The 18,771-nt window shown below is 37.0% G+C and overlaps 2 protein-coding genes across 2 annotated transcripts; both read left to right on the top strand.

Moving 5' to 3' along the window:
* Window positions 1-65: 65 nt before the first annotated feature.
* On the top strand, window positions 66-15,248 carry LOC134745395 (cytosolic Fe-S cluster assembly factor nubp1). The gene is made up of 9 exons (XM_063679433.1): window positions 66-228; window positions 304-384; window positions 990-1,150; window positions 6,381-6,482; window positions 8,217-8,307; window positions 8,748-8,819; window positions 9,315-9,508; window positions 10,470-10,656; window positions 14,509-15,248. The coding sequence occupies exons 1-9, from the start codon at window positions 198-200 to the stop codon at window positions 14,541-14,543; spliced, it is 954 nt and encodes a 317-aa protein (XP_063535503.1). The 5' UTR covers window positions 66-197; the 3' UTR covers window positions 14,544-15,248.
* A 657-nt stretch (window positions 15,249-15,905) lies between these two features.
* On the top strand, window positions 15,906-17,942 carry LOC134745234 (FAD-linked sulfhydryl oxidase ALR). The gene is made up of 3 exons (XM_063679228.1): window positions 15,906-16,224; window positions 16,522-16,724; window positions 17,228-17,942. Exons 1-3 carry the CDS (start codon window positions 16,117-16,119, stop codon window positions 17,391-17,393), a joined length of 477 nt encoding a protein of 158 aa, XP_063535298.1. The 5' UTR covers window positions 15,906-16,116; the 3' UTR covers window positions 17,394-17,942.
* Window positions 17,943-18,771: the final 829 nt, after the last annotated feature.

Here is an 18,771-nt window from a genome sequence, read left to right as displayed (position 1 = left end):
CATGGAAATATCAATCAGCTGTCAACTCGGTCATTGACACTGACAGTTCGACAACGACAATCCCCCTTCCCCCTTTATCGCGACGCGATATCACGGTGTTCCACTGATCTAACCACATTACAGCTCTATTATTTTATTAATTGTAGCATATATCGATTAAACTAAGTCTGCGTCGATGTTATAAGACGAACATTATCATGAGCGGCGTCCCGGATAACGCACCCCAGCGTGAGTGTTAAGTTATGTAGTTTGATAACCACAAGTTGTTAAATTTATACATAAATATCAATATTTGGTTATCAGATTGCCCCGGCACCGGCAGTGAGGACGCCGGTAAAGCTTCGGCGTGCGCCGGATGCCCCAACCAAAACATCTGTGCCTCTGGTAAGTGTACAAATCATTTTCAATTCAATTCATACCAATGAAGTGAGATTGGACTGAACTGAGATTGTCCGTGTTTATGTTTATACATTAATTTTTAAATACCATTATAGTTTAGTTCTTATTTGGCTACATAATCATTTATCAATAAAGTAAATAGTCTGAATTTTAATGTGTTGCTGTTATCTATTGCATTACCATTTGCAACACAAAACATATGCCTCTGATTCAACATTATTTCTCTTAACTTTCAATCCCACATAAATTTGTATTGTATCTTTTAGCTTGATTAAACAAGTCAATTGGAAGAATGATTTATTTTATTTTATTTCTTTATTTCAAGGCGAGGTAACAAAATGTGAATTATATAATCAGAATTGTTTCTTTTTATCATTTGTAAAATTTCTAGTACATTTAACATCACTGCAATGTTTTTATTTGTGTTTAGAGTATGTCACATTTGTTACACTAAATAGTCTAATGTTTTTTATCTTTATTCAAACTTTTTTTACTGAATCTTTGCAACCTCTCACAATCCCTTTATAGAGGATTCACTCTTCCCCAGAGACGCTACCTATAGGTTGAAAAAGACATTCTGATCTTAACAGGTGCAACGTCAGCCCCCGATCCTGCTATAGAAATAATCAAGGAGCGCCTCTCTAAAGTGAAACACAAGATCCTCATCCTCTCTGGCAAGGGAGGGGTTGGGAAGAGCACAGTCACTTCCCTACTTGGACATGCTTTGGCTGCCAAGAACCAGGACATTAATGTAAGTCTCTAATATTCATATCTTGGCTCGGTAGAGTAAACTGATAACAGTTTGAAAACATATTTTTTTATTTGGGCATATTTTTGTAAAAAAAAAGAACGAGAAGGAACCTACTGTCTAGGTCTAAAATAGTCTTGAAATTTTTACTGTAATGAGGTAAAATCTAATTCTGTATACAAGTTTAGTACTAATAAAATGACAGTTTGGGTTTTATTGTGTTGAGTTACCTGAGAATATTAAACCATTCAGAATACATTTGAGCAGTCTGCCAAAGATGTACTGTTTTCTGCACTTCAGTTTCAATCAAATTTTTAATTAGGACGAAGTTTATCTCAAACTTGTATAGCATAACAACTAGACTCAATAGCAACAAGATTGGAGTCAACTTTATTAGTCAATTGACGTCAGTTCCGGCTCTTACCTGGTCCAGCAAATATTTTTGGCATGTTTGGACCAGGTGACAGTCGGAACGGGACATAGGCCTTTTGTATACCTACAACATACATAAGGCTACATAAGTGCCTGTTAATTTGTTAAAGTTAATTAAATTTTATAATATTAGTTAGTTTTTAGTATTGATCTGTAATTTACATAAGAACATACACAATAGTCTGTTTTAACTGCTTGTCTGGTTGTGCTCTTTGAACCTGTTGTGAAAGAAATAGGATGTTGGAATAAGTTCAATGTTAGTGTGATTGACTTGGTATTTTTGTATCTCATTTGTACACATGTATAAATAATACAAACACGGGCAACATAATTATTGAGCAATATTTATTTAGCAACAACACCTTCCATGCAACAAAAGCAATCACGATAGCAATACGTATTTTTACTATTACCTACAATCATCACCTTTCATTGTATCCAATAATCATTAATACCTAATAACTCCTTTTATACTTTATCGTGGTATCTAGAGTAAATGACATGATTTTATCGTCACATTACAGGGGATCAAAATGTATGAGAATTAATGCAGTGTACCGGTTTACCATTATACGTTGACCGTAACGTCCGTAATGGACGATATCGTCGACAATAGTAATCGTCTTCCACGCGTTGTCCCGGCATTTTTGCCACGGCACATGGAAGCCTGGGGTCCGCTTGGCAACGAATCCCAAGATTTGGCATAGGCACCAGTTTTTACGAAAGCGGCAGCCTTCTGACTTTACAACAAAGAGGGTAAACTAGGCCTTATTGGGATTATTTCCGGTTTCCTCACGATGTTTTCCTTCACCGAAAAGCGACTGGTAAATATCAAATGATATTTCGTACATTAAGTTCCGAAAAACTCGTTGGTAGTTAGTACGAGCCGGGGTTTGAACCCGCGACCTCAGGATTGCAAGTAGCACGCTCTTCCCGCTAGGCCACCAGTGCTTGGTATATTATCGTCGACAATTGCATGCAATCTCTTACGTTTTGGTCCCCTGCTGTCGTGCTGTGTCGTGACGATAAAATAAATCGTGTCGTTACGTACACGACCGTGATAAAGTATAAAACCGACCAATAGTTAAAATAAACGAAATTCGGAAGTGCTACTTGAATACCTAATTAATATTTTGAAAACGCCTCAGCATACTACTACATAAGTAGCAGTCAGCAGCAGAAGTAGTTACGCGGGCCAGGTGTTTAAAATCATCTAAACACACCTTTATTTTCGAGAGAACAAGAGCGTATGCAGATTATTTTAAATACCGCACCTACTAAGCAATTCCTGGTGCCTATAGCTCACAATGAACAACATTACGATAACCCCATTTGAATTAATTGAATCCATGTAAAAGCTGGATTCCAATTCCACTTTTAAGGATTCTTCAATATTTTTTTTATAATGATGGTATGGTTGGTTGGTTTTATAGTTTTATATAGGTGCAATATTTAGTTTTAACTATATTTATAAATCGAAACTGTGACCTGACCTCGTATAAAAGTAGGTCATGTAGGGTCAATATCTAAAGTTGTTGATCTTTACTACATTGGGGGTATTTATTTGCAGTACTTCCATGCCTTGAAAAAATATTTGTGGAAATTTCCTTTTTTTTTGTCCGACAGTGTGACGCAAAGCAGTGTAATCTCTATCAGTATGTATGTTTGTTCCTTTGTGGCACCCTAGAGACCAGACGATTTTTATAAATCTTACAAAGAATATCTGTAAAATCGTGTCTCAATGCTTCTACAGAGCTTGCACTTAATTGCATGCGATTTTAGATACATTGCCAGCTAAGTAGGTTCGAAAAATTCAAGTGATCGATCAAAAGCCGCAATGTATCAAAAATCGCCTGCGATTTGTCGCAAGGTGAGTCTCTACTCACCTCTGCCTTTAACCTAATCTAACTATTACTACCACAAATCATAATTAATTAATTATCGTAAATATATATTAATTATCGTACCCTGTTATACCTCGATCTTCTCTCATGCGAGTTTCCAAATTCCATCTATACACAATTCACTCCCTCACTTTAATATCCTAGACCACAAATTTTTCACGACTATTGATCCCAAGTGCTGAAAGTGGAAAACGAAGAATTCGCAACCTACAACTTTCGTGCCGGCACAAGCAGGCACCGCGGATATAGGTCAAACATAACCATATTTAAAAATAGATAAGCTAATTTGAGCTTTATTTTATCGATATTAGTTCGAAAGTCTATTGAGCTAAGTTTTACGACTCGCTATGTACAGTTGTAAAAAGGCGTTTAGACCAATTAAGTTTATTGGTGCTTGTGACTGTTTAGGATGTGCATATGATTCTTTCGAGCCTATGGTAATGCAATATTTTTTCGACAAGGATGTAGAAACAATTGACATGCGATATTTTAACTTGTTTCTATCGATATTATATCTACGAGTCTGTGAGATTTTAAAGACGGTTAAGTCTCGATAACTTAGTGGGAAGACTTTGGGCCGCAGTCCAAGTGCAACGGAGACCGATTCATGCCCGAAGCGGTGATTTACAAAATGTTTCCTTTGTCTCAAAAGTTGTAATGTTATATTATAATTTTCATTGGCTTATTCATGTTAATTGTTATTACAGTAATGCGAGGCTCAAAGTGGCCCAGCATGTAATTGCTAGCTAACGACCACTTTACTCATCAAATATTTACATAGGTAGGTATTACAGTCTTATCGATCCAGACAAATGGCTCAAAAATATGTGAACACGACTTTATTGTCTAAGGTGTAAGAGCGTACACATATTTTTGAAACTGGGAAAGTATATATAATTATGCCCTTGACTGTACTTGGTAGTTGGTACCTAATATTATGGCGGTGTGTTTGTACTGTTTATAATGTCGATTATGGGTGTGTACGGTGAATTATTGGATTAGCGATAAATCAAAAACCAACAAAGGGAAAATAGAAAACAATTGATTAAAGATAGAGGCAGACAACGAGCGGTCTTACCTCTTTACAATACCGATTTCTTCCAGCGGTGTCAGCATGGTTGCATTTTTATCACCTGTCACTGCCTGTCACTTTCGCACTTACATACTTGTTAGAACGTGACAGGCATGGTGACAGGCGATAAAAATGCTACCGTGCTAAGCCCGCTGACAAACTTTGGGTAGCGGATTAGTCATACATTGGTTACAGATTGTTGTTTATCGATTTGAGTAGGTATTTGTGAACTGTTATCTTGGTAGGCAGTTATGTTGCTTATCGGTACTTTATTTTTATTGCATTATTGATTTGATTGAACAAGTTAAGCTCAGCTGATAACGAGTTTGCGGCCTTTTCTATAAATTTAGATTCGAGATAGTAAATGATCAACAATGACTGAAATTGATACAGATGTACCGTACTAAAGAAAGTATTAAATATCTTAGAGTACACCTTGACCAGAGTTATGAAAGAGCATGCAAAAAATACAGTTAAAAAGGTTAAACAGGTTCGCGATATGCTGGCGCCAATGATAGGATGGTTAAGGTCTCGCTGGAGACAAAAATCGAAGTGATAAAAGCTGTTACCAATAATAGATTATGGCATAGTTCAACTCTACCCTAGGGTGAGTAAATCTAGGTTGACTGAATTAGAGACAATACCGCATGGCATTTAAAACAGCTGCTAATTTTCCGCGTAACACGAGTTCAGAAATCATTTGGGAGATGCTTGATGAAGACCCATGGCACATACGTGCTAGAGACCTCAATGAAGACATACAGGTCTTACGCAACCCGGGGACAGATATGATAAGCCGAACCACCATATTTAATCCTCTGTTGCCTGGTCTGCGTACTGGTCAAATTGACTTTGTGTGTAAACAAGAAATAGGAAAACCACTACCCAAGCGTATGGCCACACCTCGTATCCCTTTCATTTAAATGTATACCTATACATGGCTTTAGCGTGAGCCAGTTCATGCCTGAAGCCCCATTTACTATACATTAGATATTTTTGATACCTAAGACATATATGTAAAATAATACTGCTTGCACTTGGCGGGCCATCATTCTGTAACATAAATTATATACATACAATAAAGTATTATTATATAAAATAAAGTTTTATTCTATTCTAACACACATGTCATACAAAATAAAACATTACAAAGATCTTAACCTAAACTAGAACCTAACAAACACAAAAACTATTCACAAAATGCGCCCCGCGCCCCTCCAGATGCAAAGGAGCCCATCACGCTCGCCGCGTTGCCACGTTGAACAGCGATGGACAACCTTTGCAAAAGGAACGACCCGGAGCGAGGGTCATGACCACTCTCCCGCAACCGTCCGCCCACTTCCCCAATAAAAGTCTTGGCCTCAGCACACCAACAGCCAGTGGTTTCCACGGCAAGAGGGACAAATAGGTAGTGCGTCAACACCGCATACTTTTCCCGCTTCCGAGCCGCCGCTAGCTCAGCCGCTGCCCCCGCCGAACGCACGGTGCGGCTAATATGCGGAGCAGCAAAAGTGTTGACGCACGTAGCGTCCCACAACAGACATTTGCCCCTCTCCCACGGGACCAAGGTCAACCCGTCGGGCCTCTATTCTAAAGAAAAAAATTACCATGATTACGAGATCCAACCTAAGTTATAATTACTCATTCTTTTATTTACAGTACAAAGTTCAAACACGAGTTCTGAAAAAAGCGAAATGTCACCCCGCTTGAACCCTCATCCACACGATAGATACCCGCAACGCATACCTTTACTCTTCCTTGAACATGGGTTCGAGTTTAAACTGGTACTTACCTGTATGGCTTTAAGAATTCTTGATATCTTCAGGTGGGAATTCTGGACGCGGACATATGCGGGCCGTCGCAGCCCCGCGTTCTCGGCGTGAGCGGCGAGCAAGTCCACAACTCGGGCTCCGGCTGGTCGCCTGTGGTGAGTCATTTTATAACTAGAAACTAAATTCAGACTGTAAAAAGTTACACTCCATTCCGATCGATATTAGGAACGGATCTAGGTTATATATCTACGAGTATAACCTTAAGGTTCTGAGACGCACTCAATCACCTCACTTCTTATACCTACGTCATTTAGTAATTTACACTGCCGCTGCGAGCAGGGCAAGGAGCAGGAACATCGTGTAAACAACTCTGTAGCATGAATGCTTACAACTTTACATAATGCTTGTCTGTAACGTTTATTCTATATCATGCTGCAACACAATAAATTTTAAAATATTTATCAGTACGGTTTTTACTCACTATTATTTTTAGTCGCTTTTGGCGACATGTTTCGGATTCTTTGGGAATCCATCCTCAGGCACGAGTGTCCGCGGCGGTTGTACGTCGTGCACTGCCCGCATAGTGAGTAAAAACCGTACTGATAAATATTTTGAAATATGTCTCACGATAGTTTAAGTGCGACAATAAATTTTAGAGTATAATGCTAACAAAGGTAATTAATTTTTCCCCTCACTAGCTCGGAAAGTTGTCGTTTATCCTTCAATACAAGCGGGGAAAAACGCGTTTTATCCACTAGTGGGGAAAGTAATTTGACCTTGGATGGAGCGTGTTTAAGTAGCTTGACAGATAACAAAACGTAAAACGCTCATGATAATGGTTCGTTCGATATTAGTTATCATTAAATAAATGGTTTGAGAATCTAATAAAAAATACCAAATTTAGCTTTATTTAATGATTTTAAGTCATAAACCTTAAAATTCCATAAGAAACGTTTATTTTCTTTATTTTATAATGATGTTAAATATAATTCTGAACGCACAAGTTGAGTCGATGCAATTTCAAAACGCATCGTTGACATTTCATACGTCAGAACAGTAATGTCAACATTGTCAACGAAATTTTTACTGTTCTTCTCACCGACTCACGAAAAAATCAGAATTTCTAGTGTTTTCTGTTATAATATCGTAAAAAAATTAGTGATTCCAGTGATGAAGATGATCTAACGCCTGTGGATGTTGCACTTTCCTCGCTATAGTGAGGGGAAAAGTTTTGTGTTACACACGGGTGCAAATGTATTTTACTTCTCGTATGTTGAAACACTTGCTACGCTCAGGATTCTATTTTAGAACCACTCGCTTCGCTCGTGGTTCAACTATAGAGTCCTTTCGCTTGCTCATGTTTCAATTCCACACTCGCGGGTAAAATAAAACTTTGCACCCTTGTATAACAAATAACTATTTATTAATGGTATCAGTCGATCAGGTTTGTTTTCAGAAATCATCATCGCATTTATTCGTGGTAAACTATAACATACAAAAACTATAATAACAACAAAGAAATATAAATATAAAATAATTTGTTTACCACGAAATGGTCCCGCCTCAGCATAATGCTAACCCATAAGTGAGCGCTGATCTTCCGGCGAGACCATTTTGAGGGCCACGAACGAACGTTTTGAGGATCAAATGTCTGTATGGGACCCATTGTCTTAAAGCCATACAAAAGTCACAAATGATCGTCAAAGCTGGCACCCGCACTTTACTGACAAAGCACTTCTAACAAAATGTATTTCTTGTATTTTTTTATTATTCCCATATATTTTTTAAGTTTCCAAGTAATTGCTATAAATTGCTATCTATTTAACTAGATTTAGTTATAAAATTCAACATGTGTCAACAACCCTATTGAAAATGTTAAATTGTTTCAGTATGTAACGGACAATTTGTCTCTGATGTCCATCGGCTTTCTACTCGGCAGCCCCGACGACGCAGTGATTTGGAGAGGACCGAAGAAAAATGGTACGTTAACGCAATAATCTCTCATTTCTGTATTGTACATCGTGTCTACATAATAGTTAACTGATAAATCCTAATCCTTATTGCAACGTGATAAGGTCCTACATACTCTAAGCAAAATTTTCCGTGGTCGTGATGGGTACAGGACAGCCACAGACTTTGTTAAGTTGGTTGGGTTTTCTTTAGGTAGAGTTCGTAATAAAGTACCTAATTAGCTTAAAACCTAAAACGACCGTACTTGCCATTTGCTTTACCATTATTGCAGTGGGAACAGTAGAATACTTGAATAGTTTCATAAAACTTTTTTTTCTTTTTTATTTTTTTACTTTATGCTATACAATACATTAGCGCGCTCCAGACTACGCGGCTTCGCGCCACGATTCGCGCATGAGTGTGGAGGGCGCTTTAAGTATAATTTTCTTATAATATTATGTTTATTGCAGGAATGATCAAGCAGTTCCTCAGCGAGGTAGATTGGGGAGAACTAGACTACCTATTAATTGATACGCCTCCCGGTAAGTCGTTGTTATAAATGTAGCTTGAGCGATTATTCATATCCTAGTTCAAACCCGGCAAGCTCGGCCGAATTGCACCTTCCCATACAAACGTAGTTCCGCTCTCATTTTAAAACTACGTGTTGGATTGTAATGAAACTTTGCACATACAATGACATGAGGTATATCTAGGTCTGAAATTAGTTTATATAGCTCCAGTTTATAAAACAGACGAAATAGAGCAAAAACAAGTTTTGTATGAAAAACTTAAATTAGCTGTATTTTTTTTTACTATTTTTATATTTTTTACTATCTGAAGGCACATAAACTAATTACAGACATAGATATACCTTATCCTATTGTAAGTACAAAGTTTCAGAGCAATCTAGCTAGTCGTTTTAAAATGAGAGCGGAACTACGTTTGTATGGAGAACCGATAATGTTATAGAATAAAAAATTAAAAAAATAGAAAATACCTAAACCATTCACCGTCTTGAACACTAGCGTTATTTACAGGCACATCAGACGAGCACCTGTCCGCCGTGCAATACCTGACCGGCGCGGGTCTGACCGGCGCGCTTGTCGTGACCACGCCGCAAGAAACCGCGCTTCTCGACGTGCGCAAAGAACTGCAATTCTGCAAGAAACTAAACGCGAGAGTGCTAGGCGTCGTGGAAAATATGTCGCTATTCATATGCCCTAATTGCAAGGTACGCTACACTTATTGACTTATTTCTCAATACCTAACCGGCGCGGGTCTGACCGGTGCTATTAGTGACCACGCCTCAAGAAATTGCCTCAATTAAAAAATGCCATCATCATCATAATTTAAGAGCATGGCTCTTGTCGGTGGAGTATGCGCCAGTTTTCTCGGTCCTCGGCCAGGTTCTTTAGGTCCCTGTAAGACAAAATGTCATACGCTACCCTTAATAAAATTTGGCAACTGTCATAATACTTACCTAATGGCAGTGAGCATGTAGTTAAGTCACAGGCGACGCCGCTTGTCACGGTTTTTCCTTGAATCGAACTAACATGTTGTTTTGTCTCAATACAATTTTACCAGATCGGTGTAGCATAAATTAAAATAAAATATTTACAATAATAAACTAGCATGCGATACATTTTATCTTACATTTAATTTTACAAAGTACTCGTTAAGGCTATACGGACACAGCTCAATAAGATATTTCTTTAGACTAGGAAGAGTTATTTACGATACAAGTGCGGAAAAGTGGAAATTGGAAACGAGTGGCGATAAATTAAAACACGACCACGGGGACTGTTTTAAATCGACACGATTTGCGAATTACCTATTCGCACGTGTATCGTACAACGTTTTACAGTACATATGGCCCTTTAAACTTTCGACATATGCACGAAAAGTGCTCTTTACGCACTAGTGCGAGAAATTAGCACCATATGTACTGTAAAAAAATTGTAGACGAATTTGTAACTAAGCTGATATTACATATATTTCTGACACAATTTACCCCAGTTTTATGAGCATGATATGCTGTATTTGTCAGGTGTATATTTAAAATTCGCTTTTCCCTGAAACCACTCCACTGCCAAACTTAATTATAAATTAGGATTCTTTGATCTGTTTTCTCAAATTTAATTTACTTAATTGCTTTGCGCGTTTAATTTAATTGATCACTTTCTCTCTTCTAGACACGCAGCGAGATCTTCCCAGCAACAACCGGCGGTGCAGCCCAAATGTGCCTCGAGCAAGCAGTACCCCTGCTGGGCGCGCTGCCGCTGGACCCGGTGCTGGCGCGCTGCTGCGACGACGGACGCGATTTCGTCGCGGAGCTGCCCGGCTCGCCCGCCGTCGCCGCGCTGATGGCCGTTGTTGACAGTGAGTCTTCTCTGTCACAGACAAGCGCCTGACACTCTTCGATAGAGAAAGATTCCTATAAGAGGAAAGAGAAAATAGTGCCATGCTTTGTCCTTAATTATCACCGACCGGGTGGCATTATAGCAAAGATGGATATAACTCCGTAATAGATGTTTACAGTCTAAGGAAAAAACGTGCCTCGAAAATCAAGAAAATTTGATTCTCGTTCAGAGGGCGCCACTAGTTTTTGCCCACTGTCGTATAGATGGCGTTGACTGTTTCGTTTGTTATTTAACAATTTTAAGGTGGTTCGACTAGGTTACCCAAAGCTTAAACCCCGCTAGATGGCGTTACTTTCGCAAATTTTCAGGTTTTATTTTTTTGTGGAATAGTGTTGGTATCTGTATACTTAAAAGTATGTTTAGCGCACTATTTACATAAATATTGAACTATTATAATAAACATTGAATACTTCATTAGTGCAAAAAACACTTTTAAAGTCGACAGAGTGTTTCTGTCATGCTATTTCCTACTATTACTCACACATGCAAACAGTGTTTCCGTGATGCTTGTAGTAGACAATTTCATGCAGTGTAAGTATGCTGCAATGGCGTTGCGGTATGTTCGTGAAAATACGTGCAAGAGGATTCGGGTTCGAGACTGGTACGACAGGGGTACTTTTTTTTGTCCTTTTTGTGTTATCTTATGTTTCTTATACCTTTTATTCTTCGAATTCTTGTCCGATTCCGATATAACCGAAATATATTTCAGTGATATCGGAAACGGCTCTAACGATTTCGATGAAATTTGCTGTAAGGGGTTCGATCTAGCTAGGTCTTATCTCTGGGAAAACGAGCATTTTTGAGTTTTTACTTATGTTTTCTTTTTCTCCCAGATATTCAGTATTATTAATAAATTAGTTTATAACGTTTTATAAAAATATGTGACGTTTTGAACTAAAAGGTACCACATTGTCGGTTGTCGATTAGGTTGATTTCATTTTGAAGCTTTATGGAAATATGATAACAATAAGTAGGTACCCGTTTGGTTGAAAACGCCACATATATTGAAAACCTCACTTTCACAAATCTCACCTTTTTGGGTTCTTCCAACTCAGAAAGGATGGAGAATACTGACGATTCTTAGTAGCACTAGCCCAAGGAAGTCCAGGTTTGTAAGTGTTAGGTATCAGTTTTTTTTAAAGGGCTAAATATAGTTCTACAAGTAAAGCAATCCCTTACTGCCTAGCCTCTTTAGTATTTTTCAAACTGGAAGGGTACGATGATAGATTTCATCTCCATACAATTTATAACCTAATAATGGCAAATGTTGCAAAATTATATTGAATTGAGATCTATCATCGTACCCTTGCAGTTTGAAATAGTTATTTACGATACAAGTGCGGAAAAGAGAAAATTCGAAACGAGTGGCGACAGATTAAAACACGACCGCAGAGTGTTTTAAATCGACACGAGTTGCGAATTACCTATTCGCACGTGTATCGTACAACGTTTTACAGTACATATGGCCCTTTAAACTTTTGACATATGCATGAAAAGTGTTCTTTACGCACTAGGGCGAGAAAGTTGCACCATAGGTACTGTAAAATACTTATTAGTACATATGGTGCTACATATACGTTACCGCCCTAGTGCGGTAATTAGTACAATACGTGCATATGTCGAAAATGTAAAGGGCCATAATTATGTACTGTAAAACGTTGTACAATACACGTGCGAAAAGGTAATTCGCAACTCGTGTCGATTAAAACACTTCCTTCGGTCGTGTTTCAATTTATCGCCACTCGTTGCCAATTTCCTACTTTTCGCACTTGTATCGTAATGTACTAATAATAAAGTAGTAATTGTAAAATAAAATTAAAACTTTTTTTATATATTTTTTTTGGATTCAAGTAGGTACAGTGAGTAACAACATTGCATGGCCTTCTAATTATAACTATTATAGAAAACGGGATATTTATCATGTTTATTTATATTATTTATTTCTCGATATTTTAACCGGTCTTGCAAGACTAGTCGTTGTGGAGATCCCTGGGGAGGCCTATGTCCAGCAGTGGATGTCTTGTTGGTGTAGATGGATTCACACAACAAATGAAATAACATTTTTTCATATTTGTTATCCGTAGTTGTCCCTGTACCTGAAAGAAAAATAATATCATGATAGCACAAAATCTCTAATGTTATAGGAAGAAAGATGATGCAACAATATGGATTCTAATAAAGTTATCATTTAACCTAGTAATAATTGTGTTTTTCATTCATAGACAAAATTCCATAATTGTCATCCCCAGGAAATGTTTTATTTTACTTTATTGCAGTGAGGATGTCCTGATTTTTTCTGGCTAATGAAGGAAAACATTTTATTTCCAAGAATGCCTCTTCATTTTGCACAATACCTAAAAAAACCTAGAGTTAGTGACACATTGACTATTCGGCAACCAAAACAGTAATAATTACATTATATAGGTATTGTTCACTGCTTATATCTACCATTACGGAAGAAGTGAGAATTATTTTCTAAAAAGATCGGCACGAGAAAATTACAATGTACAATGAAGGAATGAAACTGTACTACCTTACGAAACTTCACCATCATGAATTCCGCTTCAATTGAGTCTGAATTTTTCTGGATTTTCGCGGACCAGAACACCGATGATTTTTGTAACTTGATTTAGACGTTGCTATCATTTTCAATTTATACAAACAAATTGACACAATAAACATGAGCCTATGTGTCAGTGTCAACACTGTCAAATAAAAATGCACTAAACATGACGGCACTGCAAATCCTGCCAGGTTGGCCAGGCAACGTCGCCAACGTCATAGAGTGGCAACGCCGCACGCATCGTATTTGTACACGACATTTGTGACACACACATACGTAAAATTGATGAAAAAATTACGTTGATTTATGTATGATTTCTGTATGAAACAAAGTTTTTCTATTAATTTAGCGCAAACGAATATTCGAAAGTAGATAAATGAGCAAATATTTGTGTAGTAATAGTGTGTAGTGCCTTAATTAAAGCAGATTGAATTTTGTATGAAAATCGAACCACCTTAACGCATATCAGTGAAAGAACATGGGTCAAAATCATAAAAATAATTAATGCATTTAAAAAAAATCATTTATCTATATTTAAATACATTTTATCGTATTTTTATAAATCTTAATTTTTAGTTTTAAAGTGTGTCGACAGATGGCAGTGAATTTACTGGGGTTACAAAATTTACTATGACAGTACCGCTCTAGTATAAGTTACTATATGATTATAGGTAGAAGGCGAAATACCGAAGTTTATAGGAGTGAAAGAGAAAAAATCCTATGCTGCCCAAGTTTTATATGAATATTCTTTCTCTTACCCCCGGTCGCTCGGTGGCGCGTCTATAACTACTTGTATATACTATGTCTCTATGTATTTTTGTATGACATCAGTTAAAGAGCCCTTAGTATGGATGGTACAGAAAGGATCGCAATCTCTTATGGCAGAATTGTTGCAAAAGTGACCGCGTTAAGCTTTAAATAATAGTTCCTAATCTCTCCGGTGGCGCTAGTTAGGCTCTGGGACATGAGTACAACATGAACCATATAAGGCAACAAATAACCCGACCAAATTACGCAGGTTGTTTTTGGTAGTATTTCGGTGTATGGTGGCGCCGCCTAATTACTGTTTTTTGATGGACACTTTTCATACATAGAGATTTGGCTCCTTTATACAGTCTCCATGGCCCTTAGGCCACCACAGACAAACGGATTATATATAAGTTCTTGGTTGTGATGTGATAGAACAATGTTAAATGCTAATTTGCATTTTTCTGTAACTTTAAAAAAATCTTAACTTATTTGTTTCAGAAATTGTAGCGGCCTGCGAAAGTACTTCTAGTTAATAAGTGATGCCTTGTTGTTATACTTAATTGTCAAAATTTATACAATCTAACACTGCTAGTCCAGTGCCCTGTTTATCAAAAGCTTGTAGCTTGTAATACAAGTGGAAGTCCCTTTCTAACAAAAGCTTTCAAAAAGTGAGTTCTGTGCCCTGTTTATCAAAAGCTTGTAGCCTGTAATACAAGTGGAAGTCCCTTTCTAACAAAAGCGGTCAAAAAGTGAGTTCCGCTTGTATTACAAGCTACAAGTTTTTGATAAACAGGGCACTGCTTGTATTACAAGCAACGAGCTCACAATCTACAGATCAGGGGCCAGTTTATCAAAAGTTTGTAACTTGTGGAAGTGTGGAAGGAAGAAGTGGAAATCCCTTTTCGGCAGCTTTTGTTACAAAGGGACTTCCACTTATTACAAGCTACAAGCTTTTGATAAACGGTCCTTTAGTGTATAATTATTTTCCACCGTATTTTCACGGAAACGTACAAACGTGTCGTGACAGTCAGTCTCGGTACAAAAAGTACTGACGTTGACTGAAGTAGCATGACAAATACGAAATTCCGAGAAAATACGAGGAAAAATAATTATGCACTACATCTGTATTTAAGCTATTGGTACAAAGAATATATAACCACTGTGTTTATTGCCTAATGTAGAAAATATATGTGTCAGTATATTATTTATTTGTAATAAATAAATGTTATTTTATTAGTGGTTTTTATTTTTATTTGTTCCTATCCTCCACCAGTCTACCAGATATATTCAATGATAACTAAGTAATATGAGTTCACAATGATTTTCAACAATCAACTTATTGAAGTAAAACTTCTTTAGGCGCAACTAGGGTAACTCAGTTTTTTTTCTGACGGAAGTAATGCTCAGTAGTGACGTACGCACAATAGGACACACGTCAGTGCCAACATAGCGATAAACGTCAAAGAAGTTTTGCTTTTTTCTCACAATTTCTTGTCGGACTATAAGCAATCAAGCAATTTCTGTCAATAGAAAAGAGCGGCAAATTTAAAAAATGTAGGCGCGAAGGGTTATTGTCCAGTAGAAAATTTGAATTTCGCGCATTTTTCTACTGACGAACTTGTTTGACCAACTATACAAGATCTAGTATAGTTAGTCAAACCAAATTGTCAGTAAATAAGAACAAAAAAACTATACTCATTGTGTTCTTTTGGGTGCTAGTATTAGTGTAAGAAAAAGATAGTATGATTCTCTCTGTCTATATTTCAAATGAGACAGTCCTTTGACAAACTATACAAAGAATCTTGTAGCTTGGCTAATTTTTAGTCACTCACACCTAGAACAAAAAAAAACCACGTGACTTTATTTTGACGTTTCGTTTGACATTGACAATCAGATCAGCGCTCATAGTGATGTTAAACCGGCGATATATTTTTATTTAAACTCATACTTAAATCTGATTGCATTCGTTTATACGTATTTACAGGTATAAATTCGATGGGTTCACTAGTCAAGTGATATTTAATTTTTAAACTCTGAACTTAGTGTTGCACAACAGTCGTTATCTTTACACGAGCTTAAATTCTTGGATCGTGGCTGCAACCCGAGATGTCGAGCCACGGCTCTGATGAGGAAGAAAAGCCTTGTCGGGCGTGTTCCGATTTTAAATCATGGGCCAAGTCGCAGAAGCCCCCGAAACCTGGTGCTCCGAAAAAGGTCAGATTAGGTTATGCTTAACTTTGAATCTTCTTAGTTTCTGGTAAATTCTATAGAATTAAAGAGCAAGCTTGCATAATATTTTGTTCTAATTTAGTATAATATTTCATATGATTTGCATTTAAAAAGGGGTAAAATCTTTTACTGGATATTATGAAATTTATTTGATAATTCTGTATTTAATTTAAGATCATGTTTACAAGGGAATAGTTATATGTGCCCTTTTAAATGAAGAAATATTACGCTGTAATCCAGTGTATCAATATTCAATATATTTATTCCACATATTTTGTCCAGGATTCTCCTCCCAAGCCAACCCGGAAGGACTGCCCGTTAGACAAGGAAGATCTTGGGCAGGCAACATGGGGCTTCCTACACTCCATGGCCTCCTACTACCCGGAGAAACCCACAAAGGCTCAGGCCAAATCTATGACACAGTTCTTCAATATCTTCTCCCAATTTTATCCTTGTGAGCCATGTGCAATAGATTTTAGAGAAGAGTGAGTATTTTTTTCCCTTCTTACACAGGAAGAGGAATATCTACTACAAATTATGATAATTTGTGGCAAGATTCAATTTACTTTTTAGCAGTCTCATTACAATTTCCCAAGAAACCCCCGAGAAGCCCACAAAGGCTCAGGCCAAATCTATGACACAGTTCTTCAATTCTGTTCCCAATTTTATACTTGTGAGCCATGATTTTTGAGATGAGTGAGTATTTTTGTCCCTTCTTACACAGTAGAAGAGGAATATCTACTACAAATTATTATGATAATTTGTGGCAAGATTCAATTTAGCAAAAGTTTATTCATTTCAATTTCAAAAGTTAATTCATGTTAAAGTGGCATACATGTTGGAATTATAACTTTCCTATGATTCTTTAAATTTCATAGTCATGTGCTCCTGTGGAAATTTATCATGAGAAGGGATATTACTTAACAGTTTTCTTCCCTAGACAAACATAGATAAGTTGACTGATTCAACACAATGTTTAATTTTTCAGTTTAAAAGAAAACCCTCCACAGACAGAATCGAGAAACGCGCTAGCACAATGGCTGTGTGAGCGACATAACACAGTGAATGAGAAACTTGGTAAACCTGAATTTGACTGCAGCAAAGTGCATGAGAGGTGGAAAGATGGCTGGCTTGATGGCTCCTGCGACAGCTAATACCCATAACTAGAAAAAAGTGTACTTTGAAGTGAAACAATACCTCGAGAGACTATAATGTAGTCATATATTTGCTGCAATATTAGCTTCAGTGTATGATGATAATATGCTTCATATTTATAAATATATTGAACTTAGTCACAAATCCTTGCAAAGCAAATAATTCGTTTGGTTGTATGATTTTATTCATTACAAGAATAAAATTATTTTAGATTTGAGTTTTTAACTTTTGTAAACTGTTTTCATTGTTATGCCACAATAATATGATTTGATAATACTTGTAAAGGACTGATGCTTTTGTTATTTGTGTGAATTTATTCACTTTTGAATACTTGGTCTATTTGTTGCCTACATAAATAATACAACCTACTTTGCTGGTTGTTTTAAATGACAAGTATGAAGAAAAAGTATAAACCTTACCTTTTATTTTACCTGCTTTATTTAATTTTATGTAGTTACATAAGATTTAAAATTGTATTGTGCCTGATAAGTCCAAGTGTTATTTATTTATTATTTAGTTTTTTGGTGACATAAACATGTTAAAGCTTGGCAGTGGTTTTGTTTTTCTTTTTAACAATGTTACTGTTTAGGCTTGGGAAATTTCGAGACCTTACTTGCAGGGCCTTAACACTACGCTCGTAGTGGCACTGAATGTGTTAAGTGCGTGAACCCATAATACTTGTATTCTTTCCTTGTCCTGCATTCTATCTTCTGTGTTTTATATAGTCAAGGTTATAAATTGATTCCTTACTCTTTGAATGCCAAGAACACCTAGAGTCGTTGTTACTTGTCTTGCCCACAGCGCCAAGGACAACTATAGGTGTTATGGCGGACGCTGTCAAAGTAACCTTCACACTTTCAAGTAAGATTAAAGCGGCTAACACATTACCGCACTGCACCAAGGTCATTGCTACGCACCCATAAGTAAAAATGAGAGAGATATTGCTTTCTCGCTCCTACTTATGGGTGCGTCGCACAATGACCTTGGTGCGTTGCGCTTTACATTAGCTCACTTGCGCCCGGGAGCTTGGCGTTTATAAATGTTTATGACATAAAGCCTTCAAAAGGTTAACAATATAATATACTGAACATTCATTATGATAGTGTGAAAAAATCAAGGCCTGTAAATAATAGTTTCACTAGATGGCGTTGTCATTGCCACATATCTTGTATAGTGCTATGATAGTCAAAGGTCAATGTAATCCAGTGAACGTGCTATATCATTAGCACTCAATTGAAGCACTGTTCTTAGTTAGATCACCAGGTTTAGTTTAATTAAACAATTTTTCGGTTTAGACTCACTTGTGTTAGTCACTCGCGCGACATGTTTCAGAGAGCCTAGGTCTTCTTTCTCAAGCACACACAGTTTAAATTCGAC

The sequence above is a fragment of the Cydia strobilella genome, chromosome 11 (assembly GCF_947568885.1).
Source record: "Cydia strobilella chromosome 11, ilCydStro3.1, whole genome shotgun sequence".
Classification (NCBI taxonomy): domain Eukaryota; kingdom Metazoa; phylum Arthropoda; class Insecta; order Lepidoptera; family Tortricidae; genus Cydia; species Cydia strobilella.
This window is presented reverse-complemented; position numbering and strand designations above follow the sequence as displayed.

Excerpts from the sequence above, each read along its gene's own strand:
- LOC134745395 (XM_063679433.1), top strand. The coding sequence starts at position 198 with ATGAGCGGCGTCCCGGATAACGCACCCCAGC. Across the intron at positions 385-989 it reads CCAAAACATCTGTGCCTCTG|GTGCAACGTCAGCCCCCGAT; the intron begins GTAAGTGTACAA and ends TGATCTTAACAG. Across the intron at positions 6,483-8,216 it reads GCTCCGGCTGGTCGCCTGTG|TATGTAACGGACAATTTGTC; the intron begins GTGAGTCATTTT and ends AAATTGTTTCAG.
- LOC134745234 (XM_063679228.1), top strand. The coding sequence starts at position 16,117 with ATGTCGAGCCACGGCTCTGATGAGGAAGAAAAGCCTTGTCGGGCGTGT. Across the intron at positions 16,225-16,521 it reads AACCTGGTGCTCCGAAAAAG|GATTCTCCTCCCAAGCCAAC; the intron begins GTCAGATTAGGT and ends TATTTTGTCCAG. Across the intron at positions 16,725-17,227 it reads GCAATAGATTTTAGAGAAGA|TTTAAAAGAAAACCCTCCAC; the intron begins GTGAGTATTTTT and ends TTAATTTTTCAG.